Below are 27949 nucleotides of genomic sequence, written 5' to 3' on the forward strand. Positions count from 1 at the left end.
CCACCTTCTAGAGGAAGAGAGAGGTGGCAGCCAATTGAGCTTGTGTTGGTACTTAAAGGTACAATGCGTCGTAGTGGTTGTCACTAGGGATGTGCATGGAACTGGCGAGGGGTGGTGGCTTTAAGGGCGGAGGAGGAGGCACTCCCCTCACCCGCCGCGTTTCCCCCATCTTGCTAAAAGCCCGTCAGGACGTCAGCATATCTCCCTGCTGCCCTGCCCTGACGTTATCCTGGAAGTAGCAGCTGCGACTGCGTACATTGCACGTACCCAACATGCGGGCGCAAGTGACGCGCACAATCACAGCTGCTACTTCCGGTTACTTCTGGATAACATCAGAGTGGGGCAGCAGGGAGGAACGCTGCCACCCCGACGTACTTTTAGCGAGATGTGCGCTGGTGGGGGAAACACGGTGGAGGGGGGAGTGCATCCTCCCCCACCCTTAAAGCCACCCCCCCGCCATTGAACCCTCAAGCCAGGCAATGTTCGAACCTGTTGAGTGCCAAATCTAAAAGGTGGAGTGAGCTTCAAGGGCCTTGGCAGTGACAGTGATGATAGCTACCCAAAGGGATTTCTCTTGGAAGCTTTTCATTAGAACATGAGAATGCACACTGTGGGGGGAAAGGGGAAGGGACAAGGGACAATTAGAGTATAGATTGACGCCAGCAATGAAGATCAAACTCCCATCTTGCCTTAAAGAAGTGGCAGTGCTTGTGAAAACTCGGGAATGCCAAACTCTCTTTTGAAAGAAACCAGAACGTACAGTACGGGATGTCAAAAACCTTATCTACATCTCTGTTCTCAATAACAACTTCCTGGAACTGCAGCACAAGAAGGAGATGGAGCGAGAACGTAGGTCAACGTATCTCAAATCTTGGAAGTTTCCCAAGAACAAACGGCTCCCTACCATCTCTGTGACTTGTGTTGGAGATCGTATCGTCAAGTGTGTGATACTTTGGAAAACGACAGAAGCCCAGTATTGCAACAGTGTGTGATATCACAGAAGGTAAGCCATGGAAAGCACTTATGGAAGGTAAGTCAGAAGCCCAGAGGTGCAAGAGACCTGATTGTCGGCAAAAGACTGAACCCTTGGTTGAAACCTGAGAGCACAGGATGAAAGAATGCTCTCCTTTAAAAGTGATATGGAAGAAAGTGGCAAAAGAACAACATTGGAAAGAGGTTTGTTCCAGGGAAGACTGGACCAAAAAGGTAAGGCCCCTAAGTGTAGAAAGAGGAAGCAGATGGAAAAACCCTTCGTGTGTGATTAGAATTAACTTTTTTGTACTATGGGTTATTTTTTCCCCAGCGGTCTAAGGAAAAGAAATGGGGGAAACAAATAGTGAAAAGGAAAGGTTTTGTCTTAAGAGCTCAGTAATCTTTATATATAATAAGGTCAAAGAGTTGGCAGGGTTTGAAAAAGAAAACACACCTTAATACAGAATAGGGATGTGCATGAACTGGTTTGGCGGCCCTTTTCCGGACCAGCAGACCGGTTCGGCAGCGGGGGGTTACCTTTTAAGGAGCAGGGAGGGTTCAGGGGTGTTTCCCACACCGGCGCTGACAACAAAACCTCTGGCACGGGGCTGCTGCGTATCTCCTTGCAGCGCACGCATGCGCATCGACTGCGCATTGCGTGACCCGCTGCAAGGAGATACGCAGCAGCCCCGTGCACAGAGGATTTTGGTGGCAGCAGCCAGCTGTGGGAAACACACTGAGCACCATCTCTGCTCCTTAAAGGTAACCCCCCGCAGCCGAACCGGTCCAGCTGGTCGGAAAGGGCCGCCAACCAGTTCCTGCACATCCCTATTACAGAAAGGTACATCGGTGGAAATGGTGGACAGGAAAGTAGGTGTCTGGTGGGACAAATTAAATTCTTTCTGTTTCTTTGTTTCATAATGCGTAAACTAATATGTTATCTAGGAAAAACAATATACTGTAACAGTATATTAAGGGTCCATGCAGTCAAATTGGAAATACCAGTACCTCCAATGACAGTTGCTGGTGTCTACCTTATGTTTCTTTTTAGATTGTGAGCCCTTTGGGGACAAGGATCCATCTTATTTATTTACTATTTATCTGTGTAAACTGCCCTGAGCCATGAAGGGTGGTATTGAATAATGAATGAATGAGTGAATGAATGAATGAATGAATGAAAATTACTTGCATGTCAAAATGGCGTTACAATTCTTGTAATTTGTAAACTTTGTAAACTCTGTATTATGTAAAATATTGTATTGTATTGTAGATTGTTTGCTGCAATAAAAGCCTAACCTTAAACCTTTTCGTGCTTGAGTGCCTGTGTGTTGGGAAGTGAAATGGGCTGCACAAAAGCCGGCTTGAGGTTAGTCATCCTCAGGGGCTTGCCCAAGTATGCAAAAAAATTTTAGTCTGCAAAATAATTTCTCTTTAATTAAAAAGAAAGAAAGAAAGAAAAACCAAAACCCCACACACCAAAACATGCCTCCAGGGAGTTCTGTGCAGTACCGTATACGGACTTGTGGAAGATTGAGGGCAGTTGAGGCAAGGGGTGTTATGGGAACAATATTTTCCCAAAACTAAATACAGAAAGTTCAACACAAAGAGGAAAGGGGGGAAATGGATGAAAGGGTTTGGCTGCTTGAGCCCTAAATTGCTTTTAGTATGTTTGAAAAGAAAAGGAAATAGGGTTGAGTGATGTGTAGTCCCTTCCTTTATCACACTATAGGATAAGGTTTCAGGAAGGGAGGGAAAGAAAACTGCCCGGAGTCCTCATTCCCTGCTAGAACTAAGTTGAAATATCTGTAACTGAAAGGCTTGCAGATTCTGTCTCTGCTTATCCCTTCCTCCATTTCTTTCCCTTTTCTGTGGCCTCCCTTCTGTCAATATTTTAGACTGTAACCTGCTTGGGGGCAGGGACATTTCCATGGACATTAATAAGTATTAATAATTTTAAAAGCTCTCACAAACCTCCTCTCCCACCAGAGGACAGTAATAAAACATTCATTTTTGTTTCTGGCTACTAACCTAGCGCATAACCTGTTGATCTTTTAATTTTATGTAAGGTAAAGTGTGCCATCAAGTCGATTTAGACTCCTGGCACCCACAGAGCCCTGTGGTTTTCTTTGGTAGAATTCAGGAGGGGTTTACCATTGCTTCCTCCCGCACTGTATGAGATGATGCCTTTCAGCATCCTATATCGCTGCTGCCTGGGCAACATACCAGCAGGGATTTGAACCGGCAACCTTCTGCTTGTTAGTCAAGCATTTCCCCGCTGCGCCACTTGGCGGTGCTTATTTTATGTACTTAACTGTATACTCCACCTTTTGACTATGAAAAAACTATTTTCTTTTCCCTCCTTATCAAATTCAGGTCTCCCCTCCCCCCGCCTTTTTTTTTTTTTTTTAATCCAAAGGTCTTAGGCAAAGAGTACTTCTGGGCCAATTCCCAAGATCCAAACAGAAGATGGGAGAAATTATGTATGCTATGGACGGATACGCAAAAATGCTAAACTAGAACTGGCGATACTTGGGTTGAAATCTTCCCTTGGCAAGCCTTTACATCTGAGGGCTTGGGCAAAAAAACCCCAACTTCACATATATGCTCTTGGGGTTTGAGATGTTGGTGACTGACCAAGAGAGACATCTTGGGGTCGTGGTGGACAGCTTATTGAAAGTGCGTAGCAACTGAAAAAGGCAGATTCCATGCTAGGGAACATTAAGAATGAGATTGAAAATTAAAATGCTAATATTATAGTGCCCTTATACAAATCTATGGTGTGGCCACATTTGGAGTACTGTGTACAGTTCTGGTCATCATACCTCAGAAAGGACATTATAGAACTGGAGAAGGTGCAGAAGAGAGCACCCAAGATCAGGGTGCCTTCCTTATGCAGCAAGACTACAACACCTGGGGCTTTTTAGTTTTGAAAAATGTTATGCTATGAGTCATGCTAGAGGTCTGTAAAATTATGCATGGTGTGGAGTGGATGGATGGATAGATAGATAGATAGATAGATAGATAGATAGATATAATTTTATTTAACATATTTGTATACCATCCAAAATGCAAGTCTCTGGGAGGTTTTCTTCCTCTCTCACAACACAAGAACCAGGGGTCATCCCATGAAACTGATTGCCAAGACATTTCGGACCAACAAGGTAAAGGTAAAGTGTGCCATCAAGTCAATTTCGACTCCTGGTGCCCACAGAGCCCTGTGGTTTTCTTTGGTAGAATACAGGAGGGGTTTACCATTGCCTCCTCCCGTGCAGTGTGAGATGATGCCTTTCAGCATCTTCCTATTTCACTGCTGTATAGTTTCCCATCGTCTGGGAAACATACCAGCAGGGATTTGAACACAATCAAATCATGGATGATTTTGATCTTATTTTGAACTGAACTGGCATTACAAAGGAGCATAGTTTAAGTTCACAATCCTCTGTTCCCCACCACTGCTAAATTAACTGCTCCATTCTCATCCAGCATGCCCTGTAATCCATCCTTAACAAGAGGGCCCAGACACATCCCTGTGAGCAGCCTGGCACAAACCACTAAAACAAACAACTATAAGTGGAGGACCTTGAGCATAATCTCCCCTCAGACCTCAGTCCCACACCAAAGGCCGGTCCCCTTTGGTGCCTAGCTTTGGCAGCTGCCTGCAGACACACTGACTACCAGCACCCACGGCTATGCCAGCAGCTGTGCCTCCGGCCTGCCTTAGTCCTTTTAAGCCAAACTCCCCAGACCTAACCTATCACTTGGACTCTAGGAACATAGGAAACTGCCATATACTGAGTCAGACCATTGGTCTATCTAGCTCAATATTGTCTTCACAGACTGGCAGTGGCTTCTCCAAGGTTGCAGGCAGGAATCTCTCTCAGCCCTATCAAGAAGTTCACACAGATGAGACAGTAAATCTCTTCTGGAAAAGTTTGTATGGTTATGTGCAAAAATACAAGAGTATCTCTTCTAAACAGCAATGGGACAAATTGTGGAAATGGACGTTGGATGTAAACCCTCCCCCCCCGATTACCTGATGTGTCTTGAAATCCCTCACCCCCGAGTTACAGTACTACCTGCATATACTTCATAACCTTGTGTGTTTCCAAATCCTTGTGTGTAAATCTTTGTAGATATATCATGTACAAACAACCACTTTGTATATAACTGTGCTTTGGCAACATACTGTATGCTTTGGTAGTTTGTTTGTTCAATTAAAAAAAAATCTTGTCCTATTAAAAAATCTTGTCCTATCTTGGAGAAGCCAGGGAGGGAACTTGCAACCTTCTGCTCTTCCCAGAGTGACTTCATCCCCTGAGGGGAATATCTTACAGTGCTCACATATCAAGTCTCCCATTCATATGCAACCAGGGCAGACCCTGCTTAGCTATGGGGACATGTCATGCTTGCTACCACAAGACCAGCTCTCCTGGACTCTGGAGCCCAGCTGATGAAACTGGCCCCCACACAGCTGCAGCTCTTCAGGGCAATGTGGACAATGGCCCATACTGACAGAAGGCATTCAAGCAACAGGTCTTCTCTGGTAGTCAAGGCCAAAGGAAGGAGGCAGGGCCAGCTTGGAAAATCTCCCAGCACAGCCCATGGAGATTCATATGGAGAAAGAATCCCCGCCGGCCTGTCCGCTAGCCCCCCCAGTCTTCCATGTTGCCTCTGGCTTGCCTCAGTTTGCACTTCACTTCTCGACAGAGAGGCACTTGACCATGCAGGTTTGGCCTGAGTGGGGCTGACAATGATACCAGAAGTCTCCAGGGCTCCCTCACCCAAAAAGGAAACTGGCCACTGCACCTTACATAGGAACATAGGAAGCTGCCATATACTGAGTCAGACCATTGGTCCATCTAGCTCAGTATTGTCTTCACAGACTGGCAGCAGCTTCTCCAAGGTTGCAGGCAGGAATCTCTCTCAGCCCTATCTTGGAGATGCCAGGGAGGGAACTTGGAACCTTCTGCTCTTCTCAGAGCTGCTTCATCCCCTGAGGGGAATATCTCGCAGTGCTCACACTTCTAGTCTCCCATTCAGATGCAACCAGACCCTGCTTAGCTATGGGGACAAGTCATGCTTGCTACCACAAGACCAGCTCTCCTTTCCTTCTCCCCACCTCTGTACATGAGGAGCAGGAAACCACATAATAGCATACCGTTGACATTGAAAATTGAACAGGGTGGCAAAAACTGCACCAACGTTTACAGCTAGTAGCCCAGGAACAAAGGGTGCAAAAAACCCTATTCTGTGGTAAAGTTTGTGAAAAAATGATATGGAAGTTTTGTTTGATTTGAAAACCTCTCTAGCTGAAGAATGTCACTAGATGTCACTCTGGCATGCCTGGTCCTTGGCTGTGATAACTTCATCAAGAGGGCTGCTATTACAGAAATATTAAATGTCATTATGCTCTGGGTGTAACAATCATTATGATGCTTTATCCCTTTAACAACCAATACAAGTTCAGTTTGTTGCCACCTCTCTCCCCCAGAAGGTGGGCATGGTTTTGCCACCTAAACTTTCAATTGAGAGATATCCCATATGGGGCCTAACATCCTACTACCCCAATCACCTGCCTCTTATTAACAGCCTTTCCTCAACTGTCAGCTTCAAACTGCTCAAATGGCCGAGAATTCCACTGCCAAGTAAGGTCTGCCATATGCAAAACTAGCCAAACCCAAGAAGATATTCAAAACATGTATTGTAAAGACTTCTATGATAACACAGGAAAACATATCCCTCCTCCTTTTTGGTATGTAAAAAAAGGTAGAAAAGGTCACCAGAAATCATATGGTCACATTTTGTAGCGTGTGAAAATACCCTTCTAATGACAGCTTAACACAATAAAATTGGCCAAATAATGACAGAAATAATGAGTTTGGGTTGCCAGAACCTTAGGGGTATACTCGTGAGTCAAATGGGCCGTAAGCTAGAATTTGGCTTTTTTAAAGCCAAATCTGCTGGCAGTCATCTTGATGATATCATCACAGCCAAGCATCACCCATGTACTGTGATAGTCACCCCATGGTAGTTCTTCCAACTGTCAAATCAAACAAAAACCATCTGTATACATTTTTCACAGGCTTTGCCACACAATTACTGCCACACTGCCAGACTATAGAAAAGAGCTTACAATGGATAAAAGGTTTCATCAGGTTTTCTCTCTTTTGTAAGGCAGGTGTACATCTCAGATCTCAGTTCTCAAATGCACTTTTTCCAAAACAGACATTTTCTCAGTTTATTGCTCCGACCCTCCTCCACGCTCCATTTTGAACATGCAAATGACTTCTCCACTGTGTAGATTTTCTCTTTGTTTTCAAATCTGATTGGTCAGAAGAGGAATAGAATCTCAGAATTTTAACTGTTGGAAGGGACCTTGGAGGTTTTCTCAGATGGGTAGCTTTACTGAGGGAAGTAGTGAAAGCTAGAATGTTTGGATGAAAGAATATAAAGCAAATATGTGTGTATACGCTTAAATAAGCTTGAATTTTGAACATGCATATGACTTCTAAATTTGGTCTGTTCACATTGCTATTTTTTATTAGTCTACTTTCCATAGCCTTATGAGATCACTTGGCATTCTGTGTGTGAGTCCGTGTGTGTGTGTCCACCCCATCAACTTCACAATGCCAGGACCAATATGAATCAAATTGGGTACAATTGTGGGGACACATAGGGACAGCTCAACAGCATAGTTTGTGATTATGTCATTCACCCCGCTTCAAGATGGCAGACACGTAAACCAATTTGAACCAAGTTTGTTACAGCTGTAGGTACCCATAAGGATGCCCCAATGCCATAGTTTCAGATGATGTCATCTACCCCAATCCACGATGGTAGCTGCGTGAAAGTTTGAGGTGCAAGTGGGCTAACTTGTGGCTGCCTAACTGATTTAAATCAAATTAGATACAGTTGTAGTGAGTGATACACAGGGTAGTGAGTGATACACATCGAGTGAGTGATACACATCGTGTAGTCTATGATGATGTCATCCACTCCAATTCAAGATGGCAGACGCATAAATGTTTGAGGTGCAAGAGGTCTAACGTATGGACCACCTAACTGATCTGAACAAAATTTAGTCAGGATGTAGGGATAGCGAAAGGAAAGTGGGCAGATTAGTTCTTACTAGAACAACTTGTTATAGTTGAGTACAGTTTGTTTTCAAACCTTGGCTTGTTTATACTGCAGGCTTCCCCTCATCCATCCCACCCATTTCTTGCCAATATGGTTGCAGAGGTGGTGGAGGTGCCCTGCCTCCTACTTCCTATTGGTGCATTCACCTGTGTCAATTTGAGCAAGTGCAGTAGCCATTTTGGTTTTGGTGGCTATTTTTAAAAAACAAAATTTATTTTAAAAAATGGCCACCGCACATGCTCAGATGCTCCCTGTGAGGCCCTAGAGGCCAGCAGGGGGAGGGGGAACCTTTTCAGACCCCCCCCACCATGGCCTTTAGGAAGCCCCCCGAAGGGGCTACGGATAAATTACAATTTTTTTTTAAAAAAAAAAAATTAAGTCACTGTACACATATTCAGATTGGCACTTTGTACAGAGAATCAGGGCTTGTGAATACTGAGCTGAAGCTTATGAGCTAGGATTGTATTGATTTGCTCTTACTTTGCTTCTTGTGATAAGTGAGTTAAATGTGATGTCTTAATAATATGGCTATTAATAGTGAGTTTATCTTTGAATCAGTGTGAAATCCTTAGTATTAAGGCCCACTGGGAGTTTCTTTCTCTCTTTCTCTCATTTTAACAGTCTTTCTGAAATACTAGACTATACTGCAAGCTGTGACACAGTTTACTCTGCATATCCTTTAATTATTTTCAGAGTATCTGGGAAAAGTCAAATTCTCCATTCATTTTTAAAACTTATGTAATAGTGATGCTACAATGCATAGTAGAGAATTGTACAGGCAGTTCTGTTTAGTTTTCCAAGTACACCTCCACATAGTATTTGGATATTTCATGAGCCCCAACATACTGAAGTTTGTAGCTTCCCAGCATTTTTTGGTCTGACTACATCCATTGCTAAATAGTTTTTGAAATATTAAAAGATTAACAAGCTTGACTTGTATTTTTGTGCTGATATTATGGTAAAGTTATTTGAAAGATGGGTGTCAGATGTTTGGACAGGGGGTGCAATTTCAGTGCTTGCCCTAGGCGCTATTTTCCCTATATATGCCCTCAGTGATGGTTTATATACAAATATTTTGAGATGGAAGTGAGCAGCCTAGGCAGGATAGACTTCCTAAAAAGCTGCCTTTCCTCATGCAGGAAGAGTTTGGTTCAAACACAAATCACACTCACACATTCCAGCTCCCCCTGCATTCTGAAATGACCCAGCCAGTGGGGGACAGCACCACTTGTTATTTATTACCCATCTCTCAAGTGGCTCCTAGATGAAGCCTTTACTGAACCTGAGGGAATCAGTCTGGAAAAGAAGGGCAACATGGGGCAAAGCTATTCCTGAGGAATGCAGTTACATCTGAGCAGACCTTTGACGGAGATATAAACCACAAATATAAAATGCACATGCCACAGAAAATAAGTTCTACAGACACCTTGTGCAGCAGACCACCAATGCATCTCCATTTCACCACTAAGGTCTTTGTTAAGTAAGTACCAAAAAATGCTATGAGGCAGTCTTGTGAACGTTGCCACTGGTGGCACTCCTGTAAGAAGCCTGGGAGGCGGACAGGATCCTACAGGTAAGCTGTTCCACTGCCCAGTTGACCTCCATGCATGTGGTCAGCATGGCAGTCATGTGCCATGCTGCATACTCAAGTAGCCACAGGACTTCTGCAGATAGGCAGCTGAGCAGTCAGGATGGGGCAGCTGCCGACAGGAAGCTGTTGACCTCCTGAGCCTCCTGCAGGATTCTGGATGCCAGCAGCTCTGATATTCACAATTTTTGCAGGTATTTCCCCCCACCCTCACTGCCCTCTAGAAACCACCATCACTCTACTGTTTCTGTGTCTATGAGTTCTCATTCCCCATGCTTCCAATGGGGAAGTTTTTCCACATTTTCCAGGGCATTAATGATGTTTTCCCAGGGTTCGGAATTATTAATTAATACTAATAATAATTTTATTAGTTTGGCCATGGTCTTCCTTGTTCCTGTGCACTACCTTCATAGGCTGATGGCAAAAAAAACCCCAGCAGATTCGTGTGACAACAATGTTTAAGAAGAATTTGGTAAAGTGTGCCTCTTAGCATATGAGTGTGGTTACCTATGTAGGTAGTGGATTGGAACATGGCGGACGTAGCCAAATTATGTTTCCATGGTTATGACTTCATAAGCCTGATGTCGTGTCTCAGACTGGCCATGAGGTCTCATGCCCACATGGTGTGATCATCATGGGCCATCAAATCTTGCTTTTTAAAGTTCAGTTGAAGCTGCCACACTCATAATTATCCTGCAAACTGAAGATGATATGGTTTAATTTAATTTCCTCAGAGGGTGCCAAGGGTTGAATTGAATTTCCATGGCAGGTGCCATAGTGGTGTAAAAAGGTGATGGTGGGGTTTTTTCCCCCAATAAATGATCATTGCCCCCCTCCCAATTATTTTTCTCTTCCTGTGAGGAAACTATTCTGCTTTTTACGGGTGTGCAAATAGGCTCAGTTCAGTTCTGACTCTCAAGCAGCTGGTGCTGCTTGCACCTTCCTGTGCTAGTCAAAGCTGCACTTGCTACGTTTCTGCCTGTCACACAACTGTCAAATGTTCTGGCCCTTCCAAGGAACTCAGTAGCCTTTCCCCTTATGAGTAACAAGGCTGGAAGGTGTTTAAAGCCATGCAAGAGAACCGAAGCGTACCAGTTCTGAGGTAAAATGAACCAAACAGCGAGGCCTGTTTTCCTATTTGCCCCGAGATACATGAGCTATACCATTCAACTGCAATGGCTACCCTTTCAGGACATTTGTCTTTCTTTGGGAAAAGAGCAAAAGCAAAGGGCCCTTTCACAGATGTTTCCTGGGCAACCAGGGCAGAAGCTGTGTACTTGCCCCTCCCTTCTCTGCCCCCTTACTCCCTTTCCCCTCAAGAGCATTTTGACTGATTCGAGCATGCTCCAACTCGACCTTAGGGGTCCCACTGTGTAGAAATTCCAAACAGTTTTATTCCAACGAACCCATAAAAGCACATCATACAGAACACCGGCCATTGTGTTCATTGTGCTCATTCTGCAGAGAGGCGGCTGAGCAGTCAGGATGGGGCAGCCTCCGACGGGAACTGCTGCCCCATCCTTTCCTGGAGTGTCAGTCTGTGCTTCCTTAGTTGAGGTTAAAGATGTCAACGATAAAGATAGGTCCAAAAAAAGAAAAAAAGAAAAAGAAAAAAAAGGATTCAACTGTGTTCATGAGGTTTCATGCATGGTTTAAAAGTTGTTTCTTATAACTTTGGCATATTTCCACAGATTTGATAAAAAGAAAAAAGAAAAAAACAGAGTTGTTGCACAGGTGCTTCTGACTGTAATAATGCCCCTTCTGGTGTGAATATCAGCTGCAGTGGCCCAGCAGGGAAGCAGCTTGCCTAGGGAGCAAGAGGCTGTTAGTTTGAATCCCCACCGTTGTGCTTCCCAGACTGTGTCTAGTAAATATATATTTATAGTCACCTATATTGGGCAGCAAGACATAGGAAGGTGCTGGAGGTAGATGCTCACTTCAGTGACAATAGCAAAGGCATCATCTGATTCATACTGTGTGGGAGGAAGGAGTAAACCACATTCCTGTATTCTACCAAAACCAAGCGGCTCTGTGGTTACCAGGAGTCGACACTGACTCAACGGCACAATCTTTCCTTTCCTGGTGTGAATAGTGGAAGCAGAACTCTTTGAGAAGCCACAGAAGGTTGTGTGGGTGGGGGTTAGGTAAATAACATGAAGGCATGCTGTTTTACCTCTCCACCCCTAATACCCAGGAATTCCCATGCCTGTGTAATATGCAGATTATGTATCTCTTTAACAAAGCATTCGGTAACAATGGATGAACATGGCTATTTTTAATTTATTACATATTTATCCATCATGTTCTCCAAGGAAGAATGATGTACATGGTTCTCCCCAATATAGCTTTACAATCACCCTGTGAGGTAGGCTAGCCTAAGAACATAGGAACAGCCTTGCTGGATCAGGCCCAAAGGCTACCTAGTCCAGCACTGTTACACACAGTGGCCCACCAGACGGCTCTGGGAAGCCCACAGGCAAGAGGTGAGGGCATGCCCTCTCTCCTGCTGCTGCTCCCCTGCAACTTGTATTTAGAGGTATTTAGCCTCTTAGGCTAGAGGTACTGACTAGTAGCCACTGATAGACTTGTCCTCCATGAAGTGATCTAAGCCCTTCTTAAAGCCATCCAGGCTGGTGGCTGTCACCACATCTTGTGGCAGAGAATTCCATATGTTAATTATGCATTGCATGAAACTGTACGTCCTTTTGTTGGTCCTACATTTCTTGGCACCCAGTTTCATGGGACAACCTTGATCTGGTGCTATGAGAGAGGGAGAAAAATCTCTCTACCCACTCCACATCATGCATAACTTTCTAGACCTCCATCATGTCTCTCCTCAGTCTTTTTTCTTTTCTTCCAAAATTAAAAAGCCCCAGGTGTTGTAGCCTTGCCTTGTAAGGAAGGGCATTATGCTGCTATTCGCAGTTTTATTTTTCAGTCCCCTTCCTAATTATTCCAAGCATGGAATTGGTCTTTTTCACAGCTGCTGCATATTGAGTCGACACTTTCAACAAGCTGTCCTCCACAACCCCTGGTCAGTAATCGAGAGCTCAGACCCCCTCAGCATACGTGAAATTGGGGATTTTTAGCCCCCAAAGTCCCCAGAAGCTAAGGCTTGCTGAGGGAGGATTTCAACCCAGGTTTCACCAGTTCTAGTCTAGCACTCCTCCTATGCCATAAGAACAGCCTTGCTGTATCAAGCCCAAAGCTCATCTAGTCCAGCATCCTGTTTCACACAGTGGCCCACCAGATGCCACTGGGAGCCTACAGGCGGGAGTTCAGGGCATGCCCTCTCTCCTGCTGTTACTCCCCTGCAACTGGTATTCAGAGGCATTCTGCCTCTGAGCTGGAGCTGGCCTATAGCCCTCCAGTGGTCCCTCTAATTTTTTTCATCTCTGTGCAGAATGAGTTTTGTTCTGGGCGGCAGCATCAAGGCAGTGTGTGCGCACCTGCATTCAGAATGGGGCCTTCCTAACCTGAGCGGGATCTAAACTGAACTGAGCAGACATCCAAAAACTTGTGAGCACACGCACATGTGCACGCCTTAGAACAGTGTAGCCCTCCGACTAGTAGCTGTTGATAGACCTCTCTTCCATGAAGTTATCCAAAAGCCATCTAGGTTGTTGGCTGTCACATCTTGTGGCAGAGAATTCCACAAGTTGATTATGTGTTGTGTGAAAAAGTACTTCCGTTTGTTGGTCCTAAATTTCCTGGCAATCAGTTTCATGGGATGACCCCTGGTTCTAGTGTTATGTGTGTGAGAGAGAAATTTCTCTCTATCAATTTGATCCACACCATGCATTTTATAGACCTCTATCATGTCTCCCTGCAGTCATATTTTTTCTACACTAAAAAGCTCCAGGTGTTGTAGTCTTGCCTCATAAGGAAGGTGCTCTGGGCCCCTGATCATCTTGGTTGGGTATCTGTCCATAGCATACATGATTTCTCCCCTCTTCTGTTTAGATCATGGGAAATGGCCCAGAGATACTCTGTGCTAAAGTCCTTTTGATTTAAAAGGGGGGGTGGGCAGATTCTGAATTTTGCAAGGATGAAAAAGAAAATAGAGATATATTTTCTCCAGCCTCCTAGAACTTTCCCCTGCTGTGCAATATCATATAGCATATGATATACAGTTACATAAGTACATAAAATAAAATAAGGCAACGGGCTACATGCTGGGCTAGCAGCCAGAAATGAAAATGCATTTCATTACTGTCCTCTTTGATGGGAGAGGGGGTTTGTGAGAGATGGAAGAGAAAGTGTCAGCTCTCTTAATTATTAATACTTATTTATGTCCGTGGAAATGTCCCTGCCTCCAAGGGGCTTATAGTTTAAATATTGACAGGAGGAGGTCACAGAAAAGGGGAAAAGATGGAGGAAGGGATAAGCAGAGAGAGAACCTGCAAGCCTTTCAGTTACAGATATTTTGACTTAGTTGTAGCAGGGAATGAGGACTACAGGCCCTCCCTTCCTGAAAACTCATCCTGTAGTGTGGTAAACGAAGGTTTTTAACCTCAGACCACACATTGGTCAACCCTATTTCCTTTTTCTCAAACATACTAAAAGCCATTTGAGGCTCAAACAGCCCCCTCCTTTCCTCCATTCCCTGCCTTGGACTCCCACATTGCTTTGGTATGTGTTGTACTTTCTGTATTTGGTTTGACGCCTGTTTTTTATTCATATATTTGTAAACTGTTATTTGTGGGAAGGTAATTGCAATTTTAAAAAAATTATTGGGGGAAAATGTTGCTTCCGTAACACCCTTTTGCCTCAACCTTCCACAAGTCCTTATAGGGCACTGCACGGAGCTCCCTGATAGCATGTTTTGTGTGTGTGTGTGTGCGCGCGCGCACACACACGTGCGCTGTGCAGCCCATTTCACCTACCCCCACACAGGCACTCCCAGGGGCTGATGATGGGGCAGGAAGACTCCAAGGCTCCCTCACCCCAAATGGTTAAGGTTAACCTTTTATTGTGGCAAACAATCAACAATATAATACAATGTTTTACACAACACTGAGTTTACAAATGAGTTACAAGGATTATAATCACCTTGGGATTGTTTTTAATGAAAGGCGGTATATAAATTTAACAATAAATAAATAAAACCATTTTGACATGTAATTGACACTAACATATTTCCAATTTTGACTTCAAGGATCCTTAATATACTTTTCTCTTTTCTTTCCTAGATAACATATTAGTTTACACATTATAAAACAAAGAAACAGAAAGAATGTAAACTAACTTGGTTAATTCATCTCACCAGACACCTACTTTCTTTCAAGCGATGGGTGGGGGGGATCCTGTCTATCCATTTCCATCAATGTACCCCCTCTGTAATAAAGCATGTTTTCTTTTTCAAACCCTGCCAACTCTTTGACCATCTTATTTATTTATTACTGAACTCTTAGTACCAAACTTTTCTTTTTTCACTATGTATTCTCCCCATTACTTTTCCTTAGACCTCTGAAAAATGTAGCCCATAGTACAAAAAAGCTTCCCTTCTGTCCCATTTTGAACAGGCATATGACTTTTATGCTGTGTAGATTTTCTCTTTGTTTTCAAGTCTGATTGGACAAAGAGGCATAATACAGAATTATATAATTTTAACTGCTGGAAGGACCTTAGAGGTTTTCTATTCCAGCACGCCACTCAATTCAGGAAACTTACAGCTTCCCTGCTCATCCTCTGTTTGAAATTATTTGGAAAAAAGGACAAACCATGACCACATGAAGCCATGGCTGCAGAATGCCAACTGTCCCACTGTCGAACAGCTCAGAGTCTAGAAATTGGACCTAGCCTGAATCTGCTTCTTTATTTCAACCCACTGGTTCCCATTCTGCCCTCTGGAGCAAGATAGAAGAGGTCTGCTACTCCTCTGTGATTGTCTTTCAATTATTTGAAGACTCCCCATATCTCCCTCTTAGCTTGCTGTTCTTTAGGCTAAATGCAGCTCCTTCAACCACTCTTCAGTTGACTTCCCTACCCCTGAAATGCATAGTACTCTGGCACCCCTAAATTTGGATCACAAGGCTTGGTCAAGCAGACCCGAGGAGAAAAGACAGCTACAGATTTAAGGATCCAAATAAAAATATATTCTATTGATTACAATGAAGAGGCATGGCATTTAAGAATTCATGTGAGTATTCTCACATTACATAAAACACTCTAGAAGTTAATAGTGGCTATGCACAAATAACTTAGCCTTTATTGTAAGCTATCATAACTAAAGTAGGTTCTTGAATATGTTGTAACAGTGTGGAACATAGAACATAGGAAGCTGCTGTATACCAAGCAAGACCATTGGTCTATCTAGCTCAGTATTATCTACACAGACTGGCAGCAGCTTCTCCAAGGTTGCAGGCAGGAATCTCTCTCAGCCCTATCTTGGAGATGCCAGAGAGGGAACTTGGAACCTTCTGCTCTTCCCAGAGCGGCTCCATCCCCTGAGGGGGATATCTTACAGTGCTCACATGTGGTTTCCCATTCAAATGCAACCAGGGCAGACCCTGCTTAGCTAGGGGGACAAGTCATGCTTGCTACCACAAGACCAGGTCTCCTCTCATAATGGATTATCCTCTACCATAAAAGCCTTGGGCGTGCGGCCGTGCCGCCCGTGTCTTTTTCGCCCGTTCTGGGCATGCGCAGAGCGCATGCCCAGATCGGGCGAAAAAGATACGGCCGCCCAGAGACGGGCGGCCATGTTGGACCAGGCGGTAGCCACGGTGGAGCAACTGGCTCCGATGGCGGCCGCCGGCGTTACGGCGAGAGGGCCGGGAGGAGCAGAAGCGGCGGGCCGAGGAAAAGCGGCCGCCGCCAATGGCAGGAGGAGAGTGCGGCCGAGGCGGCGGCGGAGCCGCGGCCTTGGCCAAAGGTAGCGGTGGCCGCAGCGGGGCGACTGGCCCCGATGGCGGCGGCCGCGACACCGGCGAGAGTCCGGGTGAGGCGGTGGCGGGGCGACTAGCCCCGATGGCGGCTGCGGCCTCAGCAAGAGGTGGCGGTAGCTGCGGCGGCCGAACAGGAAAGGACTGGGCCCGCTTGCGGCCGCACTCAGGGGGCGGGGCCATAAATAAATCTCTTTTCACCTTAAGGCTAGCGCCCGTTATTATAACGGGCTAAAAATTACTAGTCTTTATATAAAATTGATTATCTAATATACAAATATGATATATTTATATACCACTCTTTGACAAACGTTCCCAAAGCAGTTTACAAAGATATAAACAAATACATAAAATTTATTTAGATATAAATTAAAAATTGGCTAGGTATTCAATAACTAAGCAGTTAACTAAATAACTAAGCAGTTAACTAAGCAATCAGCTAACACACTAGTTAAATGCATCTTAATTACTAAGGAGTAACCAGGGCCCAAGAATAATTAGTGTGAGAGAAGAGATCGGGGAAAAGTAGTGTGAGGTGAACCAACATCCCAAAAGAGAAAGCAAGGAGACATTATAACTGTAAATGAATTTAATGAAACCTTTAAATAATGAGTAATAATTGAAACAAAGAAACAGTGACAAGGATTAAGTGAAAAACAGAGTGAGGCAAAGAAAAGGGACAAGGAGTGAGAAAAGTAGGTTTTGAGAGCAAGAGACAGACAAGAGACAGAGAGACACTGACTCTAGTTAGCTAAGGCACAGGTTGAGGTTAGCTAGAAGAAGCAGAGTCAGGATCCTGCCAGGTAGCAATGTCAAACGGATAAACCTGAAGTTTCCCTACTCCCCTTTTTCAAAGATCAAGATTGGGAGCTTTCGACCTCATTCCACCTGTTCTCTGGGAGTTCTAAAGAACTGTAGACAGTGGTTCCGAGATCACATCTTGAAGTTGTCTCAGCACCTTGGGATTTAGGTGATATTCTCTGTATGTGAGTAATTGGATATGAAGTTCTTCACAAAGGTCTTTCCACATCATGAGCAGTTAAATACGTTTTACCTTGTGTGAATGCTTTGATGCTTAATAAGATTTCGGTTAGAGCTGAAGGTCTTTCCGCACACTGAGCATTGATGTGGTTTCTCCCCTGTGTGGGTTCTTTGATGGGAAGAAAGGTGTGCACTCTGGCTGAAGTTCTTTCCACACACTGAACATTTATACGGTTTCTCCCCTGTGTGAATTCTTTGATGAGTAGAAAGGTGTGCGCTCTGGCTGAAGCTCTTTTCACACACAGAGCACTGATATGGTTTTTCTCCAGTATGGCTTCTATGATGGTAAATAAGGCTTGTGTTGTTGCTGAAGCTCTTTCCACATGTTGAACACTGATATGGTTTCTCCCCTGTGTGGATTCTTAGATGAGAAGAAAGGTGTGAGCTCTGGCTGAAGCTTTTCCCACATAATGAGCATTGATATGGTGTCTCCCCTTTGTGGGTTCTTTGATGTGAAGTAGGGCTTGAGCTCTGGCTCAAGTTCTTTACACCCACTGAACATTGATATGGTGTCCCCCTTGTGTGGATTTTTTGATGGGAAGAAAGGTGTGCTCTCTGGCTGAAGCTCTTTCCACACATAGAGCACTGATATGGTTTCTCCCCTGTGTGAATTCTTTGATGGTAAGTAAGGTTTGTGCTACTGCTGAAACCCTTTCCACACACTGAGCAGTTATATGGTTTCTCCCCTGTGTGGATTCTTTGATGTTCAGTAAGATGTGAGCTATGGCTGAAGCTCTTTCCACACGTAGAGCACTGATATGGTTTTTCACCTGTGTGGCTTCTATGATGGTAAATAAGGCTTGTGTTGTTGCTGAAGCTCTTTCCACATGTTGAACATTGATAAGGTTTCTCCCCTGTGTGGATTCTTTGATGGGAAGAAAGGTGTGTGCTGTTGCTGAACCCCTTTCCACACACTGAGCACTGATATGGTTTTTCACCCGTGTGGCTTCTATGATGGTAAATAAGGCTTGTGTTGTTGCTGAAGCTCTTTCCACATATTGAACATTGATATGGTTTCTCCCCTGTGTGCATTCTTTTATGAGAAGAAAGGTGTGAGCTCTGGCTGAAGCTTTTTCCACACTCTGAGCACTGATATGGTTTTTCACCAGTGTGGATTCTATGATGGCAAATGAGGGTTGTGTTGCTGCTGAAGCTCTTTCCACACTCGGAACATTGATATGGTTTTTCTCCAGTGTGGCTTCTATGATGGGAAGAAAGGTGTGTGGTGCTTTTGAAACTCTTTCCGCACACTGGGCACTGAAACGGTTTATTCCCTCTGTGAATTATCTTATGGGAAATTAGGCTTCCACTGTGACGGAAGCTCTTTTCAGAATCTGAGCATTTATACTGGGTCTTTTCCACGTGGTTGATTTGATAAGTGCCAAGGCCTGGCTCACCAGCTGAGATTTCTGAATGTAGACTGATTGTATTCCTTTTGTGAAGTTCTTTTTGGATTGGAATTTCATGCAAGTCACTCCTTTTGGAAGGAATGGGTCTCTTTCTCCACTCCTGGTTTCCTCCAACTTTTCTCCTGTCCCTTTCACCCTTTCTCTCATGCCCCCTCTCATCACCTGCAACAATATGGAGAGAAATCTTGTGAGAGATAAAGACAGTCTAGTATCAGGGAGCAAACCCAATTAACTCGCTGATGAATAACAGGATATAGGAGACCTTGGGCAGAGGCAGACCCTGCCACAAATTATAGCTATGATGAATTGACAGCAGAAATCCTGGAGGGTAGCAAAGTTTGGAGGCATCAGATCCCAGGCTCAGTCCTCAGCATCTCCCATTGGAGGAGCTTGGAAGGCTCCTACCAGTCAAAGGAGACACTATAGGGGAAGTTGGATCAATGACACATTCCCAGAATAGAATGTTCAATAAGGCCTGGCATTGCTCTGACAGCCTGGACACAAAAGGTCCATCCACATAGCATCCCCTTTTCTCGTTTGGTGCAGTTCATATTTGCCCCCAGATATTACCTGTCTGAAATGTCCGACAGAAGTTCCTGTCCCACAACTTGAGTTACCTGCTGATCTCTCCCCTTCCTCAGAGCCCTTGGCAAGCGGTCCTTCCTCTTCTTCCAGCCAGAAGGTGGCACCTAAAAGTGCTTCTTGGAAGGGAACAAAGAGACGAGAGACTTCAGGCACCTTTGGCAACAACTAATATTCTGGGAATCCACTCAAGCCTGTCTGAATTCTCCCCTCCCTTCAGCCCATGGACTGAAAGGACAACATGGAAAGATCTGGTAACTCCTGCCCAGGGAAGGGACATCAGGGGAGGGGCTATTGCTCAGGACCAGAAGCCTCCGTCTGTTATCAAGATGCAAATGCTACTCTCTGAGAAAGCTACAAGGGAGGCAAGGTGGGAGAAGGAGTCAGGGGCTCAGTTCTTGGCCACAGCACAGAGAAAAGCTAACTGAGCATAGAGGCACCTTGTCATATGACAGCTCTTGTATTGAACAGGGGGACTTAAGCAACTGTCCCTATTCAGCCCCAGGTCTGCCTCCCCGCCAGCAGCTGTAGCAGGTGTCTGTCTTCTTGCCAACTGCCTCTAGTGAGATGGCATTACGCACTTCAGTATTTAGATCAGCTGAAATAAATACACTATCAGGAAACTGTAGGTTGTGAACACATACTTCCTGAGTTCGTTTTTAGGATGAGGTTATAGTATTAATTAAAAATACGAACCTGGGAGAAAAAAAGCTTCTGTTAAGATCTTGGTTTGCTTATACAATTCCTAGGAAAGCATTTATAGAACACAAACACAAACAAAGCACAAGACACCCACACAGAATTGATGACAAAGGATTATGGAATGAAAAGTGATTTCAAGGAGTACAACCATCCTCACAAAAGAGCCAGGTGAGGTACTAAGAGCAACCCAGCTCTGCATGTGAGAGTCTAGGCTTTTGGATCTTACAATTTCAGTAACATGAGCTTAGAGAAACATGCCAGCATTCCAATCTATTAAAATTAAAAGTATCCCCCGCCTGCACACATGCGCACACACACACACATTCTGTAGGGGATTCCTCTTTACTTGTAAAGGAGAATCCTCACCCGATCTCCCTTTACAAGTATATTCGAGCTGGCCTCCTGCGAACCAGTTCCAAGGCCAAACAGAGCCGGACCCGTTTTGTCTGAGCCTTGTTGAATCCCAGACTCCCGAAAAACAAACACCATGAACAGAGCTGGACCTGGTTTGTCTGAGCCTAGCTGAATCCCAGACTCCCGAAAAACTAACACCACACTGACTGTGAGAACCAAGCCATTGAAAACATTAGGTTTCAGGTGCAAAGTTTATAGGTAAATAAAGCCATCTTTTTCTAGGCTTGAGCTGAATAAAATGACTAAAGGGAAGAAAGGATGAATCCATTCTTAATGTGTACTGGAATGTAGATTAGATTAGATTCCTTTATTACGGTCATCAACCAGACAGACAATCAAAATACAGTTTGTGGCAGACAGTAAAAAGCTATATTGAAGTAAGGATCTCTTTGCGTATATTGCAAGCTATATAGCAAAATTTAAACACATTTAAAGAAATGGTCAGACAGAAGGTGTTGCAGATAAAACATATCAGTACGGCCAGGAAAATTTGCTAAAAAGGGCAAGATAAAACTATTCTGAATGTCCTTATAAAATGAGCAATAAAGCAAAACATGTGCAGTTGTTTCTATGGCACCTGTGCCACAAGGGCTACTAGAGTGTATGTTTCTTTACATTATGAGCCTTTTGTGGATGAATATTATATATTTAATTTCTTCAGGATATAAACTGCAGTATACATTTTAAATAATAAGGTTTCAACCCAGCAGGAGAATCTCTCTTGGACCATCCAGTTGCCCCCAAAGAAGAGCAAAGGAGGCAACTACCAACTCCTGGAGTTCTGCTGTATAGCAGCAGCATTAACAGGGACCTTAGATGAGGACTGCAGCATGCCTGCAGCCCAACCAGCTCAGGAGAGGAGGATGCATTTTGCCTGTTACTGTCAGATTTTTATAGCCACACTTTGTGGGCTCGTATTGGAATACCAAGGTGATTTTTAAAAGAATAAACTCAAATAAATGGGTCAGCCAGTATCGCTCTCAGTGAGGTCCTGACAGCGCATTGAGACGTTCTGTATCCATTGAGAAGCGAGAGCCTTACCCAGTGAAGCCAGATGCACTGCAGTCTCCTCCATGACTTCCCTGTGCAGAGCCCTTTGCTCTGGATCCAGCAGTGCCCACTCCTCCTCCGTGAAATGCACAGCCACCTCCTCAAAGGTCACTAGACACTGAAAGAAGAGGACCATTTTTCTTAATACGCAAGAATCTAGAAATATACTAAATCTGAGAAAACTAGTGTTTCCCTTGCTGGACCCAGAGATTCCTCAGTATCATCCAAAGCCTCCCTAGTGGACAGCTTTGGTAGAAGTGAAGAGAAAGAGGAAGATTCTTTCAAGCCATGGGAGACATGGAGAAACACCCAGGGCTATCCTCTGCTCATCTCCTCCAGCCATTTCTCTCCTACCTGATCTGGTGATGGCACAGCAACCGCATCCCCTCCATCAAAGAGAGGAGAAGGCCTGGAATGAGGGACCGGCATCTTTTTGCTGCCTAGGAGGGAGACAAGCAGGGTGGGAAGATGTTGGATCCTGTTAGCCACCTGGTCCAGTTCAAGTTGCTTCTTGCCATTAAACCACTACATGACCCAGGACCTGCACAGCTTAGGAATCACTTTCTCCCACATGGACATTAGTGTTCTATCTAATCTTTTTCATCTCTTTGAGGAATGAGTTCTGTTCTGGGTGGAAGTATCAAGGCAGTGCATAAGTACATTCAGAGTGGGACCTTTCTGATTCAATCTGTGGGAGATCTAAAATTAACTGAGAGGATATTAAAAAAACCCTTTTGAGCATGCACTCATGTGCATGCCTTAGAGCTGGGCTGCACAACTCAAATGCCCTAGTGGGCCAGAACCATCCACAACTTGTCATGCAGGGGCCAAGGTCAATTTTTAGCACATTATTACATTAAAATTATTATTAGTTACTTGTGGATCTATTCCCCCTGTCAATGGATCCAAGAATAGTGACCAGAAAATAGGCCCTGTATCTGCTCAATCAGTGGGGCCCGTGGAGTGTACGCCAGCCCAAAATAAATGCCAACTCCTCTCCTCTCCCTAAATTGTCGTTGCTTTCAGGCTGCAATCCTAGGCATGCTTACATGTGAGTAAACCTCACTGGGTACACCAGGAACATATTTCTGAGAAAACATGCACAGGATGGTGCTATAAGGCAGTTTCCAGCTCCTGTGTTGCTGCAGGATACCTGGGGGACAGTAAAATTGTCCCTGCGGGCCAAATCCGGCCCCCGGGCCTTATGTTGTGCAGGCCTGCCTTAGAGGAAACCCCTGGTAGACACCCTCAGTCATTAAGGTCTCCTGTCAGGTGAAAACCCATTTCCTAAAGGGAAATATTCCCTGTTTATACTCCCAATTCTGTATCTGATTTCAGTCTGATTTTAATTAATTAATTTCATTTTTAATATTGGCCATCCTAAAGCAACTGGGTGGCTTATATTATAAATTCAAACTACTTGAAATATTAACATTAAAAAAATAAGAGCAGTGAAAATATTAACACAAAAATAATTTTAAAACCAGTTCAATATTATTAAAAGCCAGGCTGAAAAGATGGGTCTTCATGGCTCTATTAAAAGGACTACAAAGATGATAAAACTCTTGTACCAATGGAGAGTACATTCCTCAACCTAGAGAGAAGGCCCGATCATAACTGAGAACACCTGAGAAGGCATGATTAATTCCCGCTCTGTCAGAAGAATGCTGCTTGGACAGTTCACAACAATAATAAATCACAACAAATCAACATAAATTGTAAGACAGGAAAGCACCACAAAAATAGGGCTAAAAACTGACTACATGTGAACTGGAACCCCAATTAAAACCAAGCATAAAACCCAAGGAAAACAAGCAGCCAGTTAAAATACTAATGAGACTCTTCAAAGAGGAGGGTCCTTAAATCCTTTTTCCAATAGGATTTTGAAAAGTCTTTAGATTTCTATTACTACATGTTGCTTCAAGCACTTAATGCTTCTGAAAGATTAAGTAATACTTCTTCACATATTCTCAATCTCTTGCTTCTGTGAAAATCTCTTCCCTCCTAAGCTCTGGGGCATCATTCAAAGTGCTGGTTTAGCCACTATAATCTTCAAGCACAGAAAATAAGTTCATTTTCAAACACAGAGTAGAGGCTGCAGAGACCAATGCTTGACTCCACACAGGCTCAAAAGCTCCCATGAGATCAGCCCAAGCATTTCAGATACAGCAGAGAGAAAGAGAGAGGCCAAGTTGAAACAGGCCCCATTAGTCCATACCCAGAGAGGGGGCACCTCGGTCACAATCCTGGCCCTTCCCCCTGAAGAGCAATCTCTCTCTGGAGTCCAACGGAGACTTCTCTGCCTCAGAGAAATCACCCACCATTTCTGCTGCCAGTCGCTGCCCCTGAAAGCACAGAAAACCCCAGAGAGGGGGAGGCGAGTTAGGAAACAGCTCATATTGAGGGACACAATATCGACCCTACACTACAAACTGCTCTGGGGACACACTTCCTGATGTTGCTGTACAGCCAGAGGAACCTGGGACAGGACATTCTCAGGAGACGAACAGAGATCATAGTGTTTTTGTCCTCAGGAGATCTTGTCTGTTCTGTATTCTTTAGATCTGAGGCACAATCCAAAAGCAAGTTTATTGTGGAGAGCTCCAGGAGAGCTCCAAATTAAAAATGAAATTGGCTAAATGTGGGATTAGGCTTTCCTGCTTAGTTAGCAGTTTTCATTAATGGGTTTTCATCTTCATTGTTTCTTGCTAATCTTCTGTTGTATTGCATATTTTATACATGTTTTAACATGTCTTGTGGATTCTTCATCAAAAGGTGAGAGATAAACAATAGCAAACACAAATCAGTGAATGAGCTGGTGTGGGGGAAGGGGGTTGAGACACCCCATCTTGTGACATTTCCTGAAATAAAAATTATTGGTCACAGGGGGAATATCTGGGCATCCTCATATTCATGTTCTGCCACTTGGAGTTCCCAGGATGAAACACTCTCTCAACTGCTGCTGCTGCTTCTAATGGTATTCACTTCTCTCTGGATTTTTAATCAGAAGATGTGATAATAGTATTTCAAACCATCATCAACAAAAAATGGTGCTGTTCAAAACAAACAAAACCTTAAGATAACCCTTCCTGGGATGTTTCCACCCCAAAACTGCACTATGATATCTGTTAGGATTTCCAGGACATGTTCACTCACGTTTTCAGTCCCTGGAGGTTACCAAGATAGGAGAGATACACTCACCTGCTGCTCTTCCTGCTTCTTGTCCTCTGCCTGGCTCAGGAGGAAACCTTCTGCCACTGCTTGGGAAGTGGTTTGCTTTCTACATTCTCTGACCCAGCTCTCCATCTCTGGGGGCAGGATAGTCAGGAACTGCTCTAGGACCATTTGGTCTAGCATCTGAGCTTTCATGTGACTTTCTGGCTTCAGCCACTGATGGTAAAGATCATGGAGCTGGCTGCAAAATTCTCGGGGCCCTGCAGCCTCCTGGTAGCAGAACTGCTTGAATTTCCAGCATGGGACATCTGACCTGATGGTGTCTCCACCCAGAACCTTCTGCACAAATCTTTCTCCAGTGTGCCAAACCCCAACTGCCTCTGGGACTCTTGCTGCTTCAGGACCACTTGAGTCTTGCTCTTCCATTTTTGGCCCGTAATCCAAGGAGCCTCTTTCTTAAGGCAGGGGCTCACCAAACAGCTGAAGCCAAGTCCTGCAAAGCCAAGACATTACTCTGAGTGCAAACAATGACACTTTCATGGAAGGTATTTTAGAGGTAAAAAGGTGTTATTCTTTCTAGTGCCTGGACTCCTCTCTGTTGAAAAAACAAATGACAAAGATTTGAAGAAATCCAGAGCCTGGGAGTGGGAACAGGTTCTTTCTCTTGCGAAGCACAGACTAAGTCTGTATCAGGTTGAGGGTCCCACTATACTACCCAGACCCCAACAATTACCCCTTCCCTCTCTCACTGTCTTCTCTCTTCCTTTCGTTGCCTGCCTCCTATTCTATATGGAAACCACTTTAGCCCATTCAGACATTGCATTGTACATGGGAACAGGTGTCTGTACACATGTACATGTTTTTGGCCAAAGACTGTAAGTGCATTTCTTTTAAAAGTACACCTGGAAACTGGAAGTGTACTACTGTGCATTGAGCACAACTCTGAATAGGGGTTCTGAAACCACAAAGACCACCCAAATTCAAGCGGGTAGGTAAATGTACTGATCACATGGCCTTCAGGATTAGCAAAGAAGGAGAATCAGGAGGCTCCCCAATGTGAGGGTCAGGGAGGGACACGTGGGTGGGCAGCAGCCTTGGGCATCTCCTGTGAAGTGAATCCAGGGGGACCCCTAGGCTTCAACTCCAAGTTCCCTACTCCTACCATTAGTGGCTGCTTCTTGACATTTCACTTGGGGGCAACTGAGTCACTCCTTCCCTATTAGCATTGGACAGACAAGACAAAAAAAAAAAGTACTTCTATACACAGCGTGTGGTTAAACTAGAAATTCGCTGCCACAGGATGTGGTGATGGCCACCGATCTAGACAGTTTTAAAGAAAGATTAGAGACCAATCCACGAAGAACAGGGTGAGCGATGCCTATTAGCCTGGACAGCTGTATGCTTCCACCAGGATCAGAGCCGGCACGATGACCCTGAACGTCACCAGCCGCTCGGGAACCGCCAGCGTAGGGGGCGGCTCCTCGTTTCCCCACTTGGGGGGCTTCCTTCCTTCCCAGCTGGGCCGATTAATAGGCCGCCTTTGGCCAGATCCAACAGGGCTCCACGTCCTATTTGCTTTTCTTGCTGCCTTCCCAGAGGGGTGAAATTGGGGGAGCAGCACACACCTGCTCCCCCTCATTGCCCACCTGGGGCATTTCTCGCCTGGTTCCGTCCTCCCAAGCCCACTCCCTGCTTTCCTCCCTTGCATCGCCGCCTCCCGCGGCTCTGGGGTCCCCACGCACCTCACCTACATTGATGGCAACCACCGAGTTCCCCTCTCCAAAGGCGGGGGGGCTGCAGATCCCGCAGGCAGGAAGGCGCAAATGCTCCTTCCTCAGGGGAGGGGCCGGAAGGGAAGGCGCCCCTGCCGAATGTTTCTTCCCAGTGGCCTTTCTAGGAACCCGGACTCCCTCAGGTTAACCCTTAAACTGGGCTTCCTCTGGCAGGAGGCAGCAAAGGCGGCTCCTCCATCCCTGCCTTGAGAGAGCAGAGTGCATGGCCAGGAGAGGAGGCCGCATGCAAGGGGGCGAGGGGATCTGCACGGTTTGGATTCCTTGATCGGGACTTCTCGAGCTGTGTCCCTCCCTTGTGCTTTGAAAAAGAAGAGTCCCTGGTCCAGGGCTGACCCATGTGAGACTCTTCAGCTGTTGCTGACCGGCAGCAACTCTCATCATTCCCAAGCAACAAGAAGTCTCAGCAAAAAGGGATGATGGGAATCGCAGCCCAAGAACAGCTGGCCGGCCTCAGATGGGACACCCCCGGATCCCTGACTTCTCAGTTCTGTTCCTAGTTTGTCCAGATCACCCAGGGCTCTTCTCCTTCCACTTTCTTTCCCCCTATCCTCCAGCTGGGTTAATAACCTTCCCTTTGAAAAGATCCAGGAAAAGAGTGATCCTATGCAAAGACTGAAAATGTCCCCCACATAAGACAAACATTAGCTGTTTCCACCTGAACGCCACCCCTCTATGCTGCTTCCCTCCTAAAGCCAGAACTGCCCTGCATATACTTTTGGTGGGAGCCATTTGCTGGCCTGCTTCAGATGAGATACCAGTGGCTGCTTCCCTGCCTTTCTAGCCCTTTGCTTGATTTTCATAAACTCAGCTGGAGGTGGGGAGAGTTTGCCAGATTTTGACACGTGTGTGCTGAGGGTGGAAGGAGGGGTATTTGGGGGGAAAGGATTGATTGATTGATTGATTAAGTGCCATCAAGTCGGTGTCGACTCTTAGCAACCACATAGCCTGCTCAAATTTGGCCCCCCAGCTGTTTTGGACTACAACTCCCATGATCCCCATCCACAGTGGCCAATAGCCAGGGATTATGGGAGTTGTAGGCCAACATCTGCAGGAGGGCTGAAGTTGAGCAGGCCTGATTTAGATTCTCTCCAGGATGATCTGTCCTCAACTTGGCCTTTAAGGTCTCTCAGTGGTGCATTCATTGCTGTCATAATTGAGTCCATCCACCTTGCTGCTGGTTGTCCTCTTCTTCTCTTTAAG

General features: G+C 45.0%; 1 protein-coding gene across 7 annotated transcripts; it reads right to left on the reverse strand.

The window, feature by feature from the left end:
* Positions 1 to 14652: 14652 nt before the first annotated feature.
* LOC128347462 (zinc finger protein 345-like) lies at positions 14653 to 27934 on the reverse strand. Of its 7 annotated transcripts, none has more exons than XM_053302186.1 (7): positions 27917 to 27934; positions 24984 to 25449; positions 24001 to 24127; positions 22137 to 22222; positions 21774 to 21900; positions 19652 to 19735; positions 14653 to 19196 (listed from the first exon to the last, which is right to left on the reverse strand). In XM_053302186.1, the coding sequence occupies exons 2-7, from the start codon at positions 25380 to 25382 to the stop codon at positions 17635 to 17637; spliced, it is 2385 nt and encodes a 794-aa protein (XP_053158161.1). In that variant the 5' UTR covers positions 25383 to 25449; positions 27917 to 27934; the 3' UTR covers positions 14653 to 17634. The 7 variants fall into 7 exon arrangements, with proteins under 7 accessions (XP_053158161.1, XP_053158162.1, XP_053158156.1 ...); XM_053302187.1 differs by lacking the exon at positions 27917 to 27934 and adding an exon at positions 26708 to 26833 and having other exon boundaries at positions 19652 to 19732; XM_053302181.1 differs by lacking the exon at positions 27917 to 27934 and adding an exon at positions 26708 to 26833.
* Between the last annotated feature and the right edge of the window lie 15 nt (positions 27935 to 27949).

Source organism: Hemicordylus capensis, chromosome 2 (genome assembly GCF_027244095.1).
Source record: "Hemicordylus capensis ecotype Gifberg chromosome 2, rHemCap1.1.pri, whole genome shotgun sequence".
NCBI lineage: Eukaryota > Metazoa > Chordata > Lepidosauria > Squamata > Cordylidae > Hemicordylus > Hemicordylus capensis.

Bases quoted from the DNA above. Each gene is read 5' to 3' on its own strand.
- LOC128347462 (XM_053302186.1), bottom strand. From the start codon at position 25,382: ATGGAAGAGCAAGACTCAAGTGGTCCTGAAGCAGCAAGAGTCCCAGAG. The intron at 22,223-24,000 runs GTATGGACTAAT...TCTCCCTCCTAG, and splicing joins CCGAGGTGCCCCCTCTCTGG to GCAGCAAAAAGATGCCGGTC. The intron at 19,736-21,773 runs GTAAGGCTCTCG...TTCCCTTCCAAG, and splicing joins AGTGCATCTGGCTTCACTGG to AAGCACTTTTAGGTGCCACC.